The sequence below is a fragment of the Anser anser genome, assembly GCF_964211835.1.
Source record: "Anser anser genome assembly, chromosome: 21".
NCBI lineage: Eukaryota > Metazoa > Chordata > Aves > Anseriformes > Anatidae > Anser > Anser anser.
The window spans coordinates 2,403,896-2,414,827 of record NC_139742.1 but is presented as its reverse complement, the minus strand read 5'-3'; the positions used below and the strand labels follow the sequence as shown (position 1 = coordinate 2,414,827).

Genomic DNA, 10,932 nt, shown 5'->3' with positions numbered 1-10,932 from the left:
GGGGTCACCCCCCCGGGGCCGCGCCGGGCCGGGAGGGGCCGGGCCGGGCCGGGCGGGGTCGGGATCGGCAGCGCCCGCCCCGGCCCGGCCCCGCGGCCTCCCGCCCCCCGCACCTGCCGCAGGTGCCGGCGGCGGCCGCAGCCGCGCAGCATGGCCCAGCGGGCCGGGGGGGCGCCGGCCGAGAGGGCGGTGGAGCTGCGGGTAAGCGCCGGGGGCACGGCTCGGCTCGGCTCGGGTCAGGGCTCGGCTCGGGTCAGGGCTCGGCACGGCCCCGCCGAGCTGCAGTGCCGGGCCCCGCGGACAGGCGGCGAGCGGGGCCCGGGGCGCCGCGGCTCCGGCCTGGGCCCGGCCGAGGCCCGGGGGGATCCGGTCCCACCCCGGCGCTGCCCGGGGTCGGCCGCGGGGGCTCCGGCGGGGTGCGGGGGGCCCGGGAGGGGTGCGGGGACCCTGGCAGGGTGTGGGGGTGCCGGGGGCGTGGGGGTGCGGGGGGTGGTGGCCGGCCCCGAGCACAGCCCTTGGCTCTGTGTTTCAGAACAAACTCGTGGACCAGTGCGAGCGGCTGCAGCTGCAGAGCGCTGCCATCGCCAAGCACATGGCCGAGGTGCTGCCCGCCAAGAGCCAGAGCGTCCTGGTAAATCCCTTCTCTTCCCTTCCCTTCACTCCGGCGCGGTGGTCCCCGGGGGGCTCCTCTGCTCCCGGGGCTTCTCCTCCTCGTACAGCTGCTTCGCTGCTGCACGTGGAGGCCGAGCGCCGCGGCGTGTGTGGAGCGGGCGGCACGAGCGTGCTGGCTGTCCAGGCACGGAAAGGTGGTGCGGGTGTGTGCCCGCCCAGTGGCTCAGGCCTGCTTTTCCGGGGAGCTGCGCCGTGTCGCCGAGCACTTTCCATCGCAGTGCACCACGTCGTGTCTGCTCCGCGAATGCCTTCCCTTTGGGCAGTGCTGAGATAGCACTGCTGAATGCGCCTCTGGTCTGCGCTCCCGCCTGGGGTAATTTTGCAGGCTTCAAGATCTGTTTCTGTTATTTGAAGTTTTAAAAAAGCCAGAACGCGCCAGCGATTCCTTCTTCATTTGCCAAAAAAATAGAAGAAATGTATTTGTGCTGGTGTGCTGCCGTCTCACATTGAACTAGGACCGGTGTCTCAGAGCCCTGTTTCTGTTTGTGCCTCGCTGTCACTGAGGACAAAGACAGTTCTCGTGGTCAGCTCCTGTTTCTTGCTAGTAGTGAGTCCTGGAAGTTCGGAGGAGGGATGGCACTTTGGTCCCTGGCAGAGGTTGTCATTACATGCCACAGTGATTAGTGGTTACTGCACATTTACTCTGGTGGCTGGTTGGGCCTGGAGGCAGTCAGCAGGTTTGGGCCTGGTTATCCCATTCACCTCCGTTTGCATCACGATGGTTACTGTGGCTTGGGCTCATTAACAGGGTAATCTTAAAAGCTGAGCCTACAGAAAGCTGGCGGAAGCTGTTGGTGCTCGTTTGGGTTGAAGCAAGACTGATATTTCTCCTCTCTCCTTGCTCTGGCAGACTGCGGCCAATGGGGCACGGGAGTTGGTCATCCAGAGGCTGATGTTTGTAGGGAAGGTGTGTGAAAATGAAGAACAGCGGTTGCTGGAGAACGTGCACGCAGAGGAGGAGCGGGTGCACCAGAGCATCCTGACTCAGCAGGCGCACTGGACTGAGGCTCTGCAGAAGCTGGATGCCCTCCGAACCTACCTGGTGGACATGATCACCAACCTGGATGACCAGGGCTTGGTGGTGAGTACCCCTTCTCATACCGAGGGACAGGTCCGTCAGCCCAGAAACGACCTAGACAATGACCTGGGTATTGTGAGACTTAAATACGGTGTTCAGTAGCTTGCTGCAGTGACAGCAGGAGATGGGATTGGGCAGGACCTACGTATGCAGGTCTAGCTCAAAGAAGCTTTTTCAACTGTTCAAGAGAAGCCCCCTTGTTTTCTTAGTGGTTCCTGAGTGTCTGCTCTGCCTGGTTTCACCTCTGCTTTGAGTTTTTTTTTTTCCCCACCTTTGCAGCAAGGTTTAGCTGTCAGGACCATTAAGGCTTGGATCTCCAAGCTATTGGCTTGATGCTGCCCACTCAGGTGCCTTCCAGGCTTGACAGCCAGGACAGCCGGAGCAGTTAGACTGGGCCATCAGCTTTCTAGTGTTCTGTCTAGTTTTAATAAAAATGTGATCCTTGGGAGCTCCTGCAGCTCTTCTTCAAAGCCCGACCTGTTGTCTGGCATACCTCTGTGTGGGGTATTTATCATACAAAGCAGCCTGTGCTTGCCTTTGCTCGGTTGCTTTTCTGGCTATTAAGTTGTCGTGCTTTACTAGGTGACTCCTCTCAGGTTAGATGCAAGCAGGCAGGCATTTTACCTCCTCCTCCTTGCTCTTAGCTGCTGCTTTTCACATCTAACTTTGCGAAGAGGGTGGCAGAAGTTCTGCCTGGAAGACAGAACTGATCCGGGGACAGAAGGTAGATGACTGTCCCTTCAGTGGTAAACATGATGTCTGTCCTGCCTCGGCATCTGGTGGCTGCGTTGTGGCCTCACTGTCGACGGTGGAGGCTGGAACGCAAGGTCCATCAGGTATCGATGGGAGAAAATCATGAGGCCCTCTTCTTTCTCCTTTTACCACAAAATGGAGGGGAAATAGAGCTAATACATTCTCCACCTTGGGTTATTGGTGTTGGCAGTTGTGTCCATCAGGAGTAGATACGTGTCATCTCACAGGAAAATGAAAAGGCACGTAGCGTGCCCTGCAGCTCTCTGTTTTAGCAGGGCTCAAAAATTCTTCTCCTCTGATATTTGGGCTGAACCTGGGGAATGGACCATTGTCAGCAGGTGTAGAAACAAGTGGGATGGCTCACAAGGTTACTTGTGTCTTGGCTTTGGTTCTCTATCCCTTGCTGCACTTTTGCCATCTACTGAAAGCTTTCAGGGTTGTTGGCTGCAAGCAGTGGATGTTCTTGCAGTGCCCCAGCAGGGTGGGGAGGAGGGAGGGATGCAGAAGAGAGCCTGACACACAGGTGGGGCTGGGGTTTTCACACCTGGGGCAGGGCACAGCACTAAGAGTCTCCCAGATGCAGACAGCCTGGTGTATACCAAAGGGTCCGGGGTCTGATCTGGTTCTTTGTGGTTCCAGGGACCTTCTACCTGTCATAGGTCTCCCCTGTGTTTCCCTTGCACCAGATAAACCAGCTGCGTTCAATCTTCTGCTCACCGCAGCCTGCACGCTCAGCAGAGCCAGGGCAGGCTGTCTGGAAGCTCCCACGCCCCACTGGAGCCTCCGTCACCTGCCCAGTCCCTGGCTCAGCAGAACAGAGCTGTAGATAGAGGGAAGGTGCATCACTGTCAGCCATTCCCACTCATTTTCTGAGTCAAGGAGTGAAAAGTGCTGCAGCCAAAGAAAATGGATATTGGACACTCCCTGAGGTCAGGGCTGGGGTGAGGGGTGTTTTATGTGGGTCAGGAAGGAGAATGGTGCTCCCTGGGGCCCAGGTTTGCTATGTCCCAGCCTGTGTTTGGGATTAATCTGTGGGGTTAATTAACTTCAGCTGTGTTGACTCTCTCTCTCCTTGTCCCCAGCGTGCAGAAAAAGAGATCTTCGAGAGGTTAGTACCTGGCCGCTCCTGGGCCTTTTCCTCACCCCTTCTCCAAGCTTGCCTGCACCTTCTGCGTTCCCGGTGTGAGCAGCGTGCCATAGCTCTGCCAGCGGTGACACCCGCTCTTTCCTCCCTTGTGCTGCTTTTGCTGAGGACAAGGACAGAGCACAGAGATGCCAACGTGTCCTCTGGTCTTTGCTTCACATGCTGCACTGCACCAGAAACGCTGGAGACCAGGATGTGCGATGGCTCTCCAGAGGCACCGGCAGATGCCCTGGCACTTGCTCACAGGAGACCTCCAGCTCCTCAGCAAACAACACGGGGCTCCTAGCGAGATGGAGCAAGCCGGTCCCTGGCCTGGTGGCAGGAGGTAGGATTGGGTTGTCCACCCGAAGAGCTGGCGTGCTCCGGGAGTATTTCTGCCTGGAGCCGGCCTGTAGAGAACAATAAACCTGCTGCAGCACATCACTGGCAGCCAGTGCCAGAGCCTCAGCCTTCGCTCGCAAACATGAATTCATGTGGTGCTGGAAGCCACAGGAACCCAGCAGATCCTTAACCTCCTTGATACGGTGCGTGAATTCTGGAGTCCCGCCTCGCTCTGCTCTAACAGTCAGGCTTTGTCCACAAAAAAACTCACAGGGAAACCTGATTCCCTCCCTACAGCCTGTTCATTATTTTCCTCTTGTATCTCGATGGCCGGTCTCAGAGGCATTTAATCTGTGTGTGCTGAGCGAGGAAGCTGTTGACTCAGGCTAATGGTGCTGTGTTTTAAAACACTGAAGTCCTTTCAGAAGGGACTGTGATCAAAGCCAACCGAAAGTATCGCTGAGGAGGAGAGCTTGTCTAGAAACCCCCACTGTAGTTTCTCTGCAGCAAGTGCCGCCCTTGCAACTGCTCCAGCTCATATTTCTGAACTGCTTCCCAGTGATCTCTGTAAAGACCTCTCAGACTGTCAATTAAGCACTAGACTTCAAAATAACTCTTGCGTTTCTTTGCTAGGACAGAGGTGGCGGAGGGAATCTTGGAGCCGCAGGAGTCTGCGAAGTTAAACTTTAATCAGCAGTGCGTTCAGAGTCCACTGCTGCACCGGCTGTGGGCCTCTGCTGTTCTCTCCTGCATCACAGGTCAGTGTCTTGCTCAGGTCTCATCCTCTCTGGAGATCTGGATTTCTGCAAGCTCATTCGATTTTTGCCTGTAGAAACATCCTGATGCTGCGTCCTGCCCTGGCAGGTGGAGGACCTGGTGCCTCCTGCCCCCTCTGCTGACCCAGGCCCTGCAGGTTGCTTGGCGCTCCCCAGCCAGGTGGGCAGCAGCAGCAGCTGTAGGGGGTTCAGGAGAGGGGGACAGTGGCTCAGAGCAGCTGCTGGTGGCGAAGAGGAGTAGTGGAGTTTGAAAAGACCATGTCTTTTATCGTCTCCATTGCACAACCTCACTTGGTTTCGTTTCCCATTTTCCTGGATCACTTGGTGACACCAGTTAAACTCCTGCTGCCATAAGGAACTTGGCCTTTACTGCTTTCAGCATTGCCCTACTGGTGGTTTTAAAAGGGGTTGAAATCACCTGTGCGGTGTTTGTAAGGCACTCTATAACATGCAGGAGCGAGAATAGAGCAAATGCAGTAGCTTTCTGATCATAAGCAGACCTTGTGGCTGTGCACAAGCTGGTGGTTTGCTAGGAACGTTTGGGGTCTGTGGTCTGGCTCAGCTCTCGCTGTACAGCCGACGTGGCGTCAGAGGCGTTTGCCAGGCCAGTGATGTGCTCTGCGTACGGTTTTACCAAGGTGCTGCCAGCTCTGAGCAGTCAGAGACAGTCTTCTTCATCAGCGATCTGCTTGAATTGCTGATTGTGAAATGTTTGCTTCTAGTATTATTTACAGGACATCAGTAGAGCGTTTCAAATGTTTGTTTTTTTTTTTGTTCCTCAAAGGAGGTGTCAGCCTTCAGAATGTGAACAGTTTTGTCCCGTGTGTCTCCCCGTCAGCAATCCTTTGGGTGATCTTCCCAAAGCTTAAGTGATAACTTTTGATTTTTTGCTGACCTTGCCCTTGACGTCAATGAGTGGTTCCCAGTTTTTCCCTCTTTTCAGGTCCCTTTAAATGTGTGTGCTTCTGACTGGTATTGCTCTAGGGTTTTTAAGTATTGGCTTGGGAATCTGTGCACACCAGACAATGCCAGCATTTTTCTTCCACTGCAAACTCTGGTGGTGTTCTCCCTTTGCAGTTAATTCAGTTTGCTGTTTTGAGTCTTTGATTACTGGCATTCATGCAAAATCCTGCAGCTGTACATTGCCAAAGCTAAGCAGGTTCTCAGCAGATGTTCAGAGCTGTCAAGGGAAGCAGGGAACCTTCCCCTAACCCCTTTGTTGTGACGTGATTTTGTTATGGATTCCTTTCCCAGTAATGTCCTTGTCAGATGTAGTGACCTTAAGTCACTAGGTCCTAGCAGTGGGTGCACTGTTGGTGCACTTATTACATGGAAATTTCACTCTGATGCCTTTTTTTTGTGTGGTTAGGTGTAACAAGTCACTGTCATATGTTGAGGGTGTCTGCCTTATTGTTGCTGTCTCGGTAGTCCATAGTCCACCCAGGACATAGCCTTAAAAATTTAACATTAACTGCGGTGGTCCTAGCTTTCATGAAGACACCGTAATGTTACGTTTTACTTAGTGCTCCCTGCTCCCAGAGACAGTTGAATTAGTGACCATCTTCTTTATCTGCTTTAAAAAGGTTAATCCCAAGCCTTGGCAGTTTGTCCCTGTAGGCTCTCAAAAGCTCGGGACCCAGAAGGTACCAGAACCTCCATTTCACTTTTTCAGAAATAAAAGCGAGTCCTTTGATGCCTTCACGTGGCAGCCAGGCCTTTATCGCTGACGTTTGGGCTTGGCAGCTTCTGCCTTCAACGTGGAGCTCACATAAAGCCCCTGGCACTGTTTGAGGAGGGGTCTGGGCTCGCAGCCAGCAGCCCCGGTCCTTCCGGGGCAGGCACTGAATGGTGAGGCCGGCCACGAGCAGCGAGCCCTCCGGAGGTGAGACATCTCGCCCCTCTCTGCCTTCAGAACTCGCAGGCTGCAGCCGTCCTGCTGGCTGAGGTGCCGGGCTCTTGTGCGGTGACGTTCTGCGGCCTGGGGGCTCTGCGTTCACCGTGCTGCCTGCATCTGGGCACAAGGGTTTGGGTTCCAGGTGGGTGAGTTTGGAAATAGGAATTCTGATTTTTAAACGCAGTAAAATGTGCTGCAACTAACACGTAACTACTTAACAGACGTGAACTTACCTACTCAGTGTCCATCGCTTCTGAGAAGTGGCAAGGCCACTCTGAGGGTACCGTGCTGAGGGAGTGACACAAAGAAAGTAGATTTTGAGGTGAGATGACTTCCTGGGGGAGTTGTTTGTCAGAATATGCAGGAGTATCCAGAGGGCAGTTTTAATAGTGACAAAACACTTTGAAGGAGGAAAATTCACTGATCTGAATTATTCTGCTGCTAGGCCAGCGCTTCCCCTCCCTCAGGTGCTCCTCTGGAACCACGTCTCTGCAGCGAAGCTACGCGGGTGTGATCAGGGCAGCCCTGCCCTGGGTGGATGAGCACCAGAAGGCAACGCTGTACGAGGATGGATGCGCGTTGCACAGCACCAGGTTTAGTGCCCTTCTCTCAGCGGGAGCTGAAGTTTGGTGCTGCTCCCTTTTCTGTGAATTCGCAGCAGCGCCTGGCTTCCTGGAAAGCCAGCCTTCGAGCAGGCAGCGCGGGCACAGCGTGAGCTGCGGAAACCTGCGCTGAGCGCAGGGTGGCGGGCAGGCGTGCTGCAAAGCGTTTGGCTGGCACTCGGAGGAACAGGCCGTGAGCAAGCGAGGCTGTGTGCTTCAGCTGGAGGGGGTGCTGCCTTAGCTCCTCTTCCTGCTCCCCGTTACCTGCGATAGCTCCCGCCTAAGGGGCAGGCCTCTCACATTGCGGGTGTGTGGCACGTCCCTGGTGTGCAGGTTGGGCTCAGGGACGGCCGCGTTCAGGGTGCAGCCCGGTGGTTTGGGTCTCTGAAGGCCTCATCCTGCCGGCTGCTGAGCGCCAGGCAGAGGGTGATGAGGAAACGGCAGGAACAGGCTTCGCGTGGTCGAGATCTTCCTGCAGCCCAACCCAGCGGGACGGTTGGGAGGGCGAATGACTCACCGGCTCCAGCCCTGCTTCTGTGGCAGTTGAGGACATAAAAACGAATGAGTGAGGGTGGGGAAGGCAGGGCGAGGAGGGGCACCTGCAGCGAAACTCCATCTCCCTGGGAGTGGGCAGGGGTGAGTCGCCTGGGCATCAGCCTTTTCCCTTTGCTTCGGGATTTTATGGGGCAGGGGGGATATTGGAGCAGTTGTTCAGTGCTCACACCCTGCTCGCAGACTGCTGCGCGTCCCGTGGGGAGGGGTGGCGCAGGGGGAAGCGTGTGGCCCAGGCAGGGCGAGTGGTGCTGGGTGCTGACCCTGAGGGTGCGAATCGCTGGTTTTGTCCTGTGAATTAAGGACCTGTCCTCGCGTCACAGCAAAACTGAGGCAAGTCGCAGCCCGGCTCATCTCTAATGCCTGGTGCCTCTTCCTGAGGCTGCTCCGAACGCAGTTAGGGCCGACGGGCAGTGCTGGGTGGATGAACAGCTTGGGCTGAGTGTGCTTTGGAGGAGGGAAGGGATTTCCCCGCCCAGCCCTCCTTGTTCCTGTGGTACTGGCTTTGCAAGTTTTCCCAAGCAGCAGGCGGCCCTGACGCACCTGGCTCAGGGAGGAGCCGGCCCCCACTCAGCACCCGGGCAGGGGCACTGCAGGGAACAGGGCTGAGGTTTGGGTTGCCCCTTGCCACGCGTGGAAACTGCTCCCAGCCTCTGCTCGGATCACTGTTCTTCGTTGGGATGACCCAAACCACGGCTTGGCCACGCTGCTGAATTGTCTTTTGTGACAGGATAAGATAAATGTGTGTGACTGCGAAACATTTAGCGCAGGGATGGAGAGGCAGCTGGGGAAATCTGAACGCTGCGGAGCCACAGAGGTGGCTTTGGCAGCCTGGCCGGATGGGGCAGGGCCCCCAGGCTGTTGCCTCGGGCATGTTTGTTGGGTTTAACGAGTGCTAATTCCTCTCTGGATTTGGTCCCTGGCTCCCAGCTGGCTCCTTCCATCCTTTCCCAGGCCACGAGAAGTGGCAGTATGAGTGCTGTCCTTGTCACCGTGTCACCCTGCGGGAGCAGATGGATCTGCAGGGGCGATGCTGATGGCTCTGGCTGTGACTGCTCTGGGGGGTTCGGGCAGGGGCAGCCCGCTCTGTGCTCACTGCTCGCTTCTCTCCCAGGCTCTCAAGAAATTCACATTGACGAGAAAACTGTCAGCCCCCACCTGAGCCTGTCGGAAGACAAGAAAACCCTGACCTTCAGCCCCAAGAAAGCAAAGCTGGACTTGGACTGCCCCGACCGATTTGACCACTGGCCCAACGCTTTGGCTACCGCAGCTTTCCAGACAGGGCTCCACGCGTGGAAGATCAGCGTGGAGAAGAGCTGCGCCTACAAGCTGGGGGTTTGCTACGGCTCGCTGCCGCGGAAGGGGTCTGGCAACGAGGTCCGCCTGGGCTTCAACGCTGCCTCCTGGGTTTTCTCGCGCTACGACAAGGAGTTCAGGTTCTTGCACGCAGGTCAGCCCCAGCCTGTGGAGCTGATCAAGTCCCCGGCCGAGATCGGCGTGCTGGTTGACTTTGCAGGAGGGGAGGTGCTCTTCTACGACCCCGACTCCTGTGCCATCCTCTTCTCCCACAGGGAGACCTTTGCGGCACCGCTCTATCCCGTCTTTGCGGTGGCGCACCACAGCATCTCGCTCGTCCAGTGAGCGAAGCGTTGCGCTCGCTGGCGGGGCATGAATAGATGATTGTATGAGCAGGGATGGTATATGCAACACACAGTGCCTTCATGTGGTGAAAGGTGCCCAGGCTGGGCTACCAGCTCGCGTACAGCGGTCAGAAAAGACCTGCCTTCAACCTCTCTGTTCTCTTGTTTTACAACAGCTTTCCTCCTCCTCGAGGCTACCCCACACCTGATGCGTGCCCTCCGGGACCCCACTATTACCCTGTAGCAGGGACCTTTGGGGAAAACCAGCGTCGGTCCCTGTGTCCTCTCCACACAGTGCCAGCCTTCCCGAGCCCTGGGGGATGCCACTGGTGCGTGCAGGTGTGCGAGCCGATGGCCCTGAGCGTTGCAGCTCAGCCACAACCCCCCTGTGCTGGGAGCAGACTGCGCTGCCGCTGTAACGTGCTGCTGACGGCACTGCTTGGGCCAAAGGCTTTTGTGATCTCCCCTTAGCTTCAGCGCTGCTGGCTGGGCTGCAGGGCTGGGAGAGGAGCTGGGTGGTGCAGAGCTCCTGCTGAGCCCAGCTCATTAGGGGGGGACCTTGGTCCCAACACTGCATTTTGCTCGGTGTGGAGCTAGGAGTGCAAGTGGGGGAGAGCCAAATTGTGAAAGCAGCTGTGCTGCAGCATGGGGTCAGCGTAACGCCTGGCTCTGCCAGCCCTTTTCAGGTGAATCATTTAATTCCTCTGCAGAACAAGGTCTTCTTTCCAACCCTGGCAGGGGGAGGAGCACAGGCAGGGGGCAATTCATGCTGCAGGAATGAAAAACCTTTTGTGAAGGTTTAAATTTGATGGTGGGGTTAAAAAATAAAAATGAAAATCAGGGAAATAACTAAGTATGAAGAAACAACAGGGAGGAGGCACATAGCAAGGGACACTGTTGGGGACACACTTGGAAGGAGGCGCTCCGTGCTGCAGGAAGGATGCCACCAGGTGGGGCTGTCACCCATGGGGGACCCACATGGGAGCAGAGACACCCCAAGAGGACTGTGGCCCACGGAGGTTCCCATGCCAGAGCAGAGGAGTATAAAAAAACTGAGCTGCGTGTTGCTCACCACAGGGGTGGGGAAGGCTGTGTGTAACGCAGTGAAAACGGGTGGTTGCCATTAGGAGGGGAGAGAGGTGCTGGACTGACGCCGCTGTTGGGTGAAGGGGAAGGAAGATGTTTTCTTGGTGTTTAAAATTTGTCATCTATTTCTCAATGTCCAAATTAATAATTAAAAGTTTTTTTTTTTTTTTTGGCAATACATTAGACTGAGGAGACATCCCCAATTCCAGAGCGCTTTGCCTGCAGGAGGGCTGTGACTGCCTCCTGCCATGGTTCCAGGGGAGGGAGGTGCTGGTGAGGTGACAAACCTGAGGGCCACTGGGGTGTGGAGGGTCACAGTGTCCTCTGGGTGGACTCTGCTGGCTGCCTGTCACCAGGACAGGAGCGGCCACAGCTCTGCGTGAGCAGGGGATGACTGGGAGGGATAAATGTTGA

General features: G+C 56.3%; 1 protein-coding gene across 6 annotated transcripts; it reads left to right on the top strand.

Moving 5' to 3' along the window:
- The first annotated feature begins 2 nt into the window (after window positions 1-2).
- Window positions 3-10,696, top strand: BSPRY (B-box and SPRY domain containing). 6 transcript variants are annotated; one of them, XM_083807121.1, is made up of 8 exons: window positions 55-201; window positions 533-631; window positions 1,523-1,753; window positions 3,586-3,611; window positions 3,762-3,972; window positions 4,064-4,171; window positions 4,602-4,726; window positions 8,907-10,696. In XM_083807121.1, exons 3-8 carry the CDS (start codon window positions 1,737-1,739, stop codon window positions 9,431-9,433), a joined length of 1,014 nt encoding a protein of 337 aa, XP_083663247.1. In that variant the 5' UTR covers window positions 55-201; window positions 533-631; window positions 1,523-1,736; the 3' UTR covers window positions 9,434-10,696. The 6 variants fall into 6 exon arrangements, with proteins under 6 accessions (XP_083663243.1, XP_083663244.1, XP_083663247.1 ...); XM_083807120.1 differs by having other exon boundaries at window positions 3,756-3,972; XM_083807117.1 differs by lacking the exon at window positions 4,064-4,171 and having other exon boundaries at window positions 3-201; window positions 3,824-3,972; window positions 4,607-4,726.
- The last annotated feature ends 236 nt before the right edge of the window (window positions 10,697-10,932 follow it).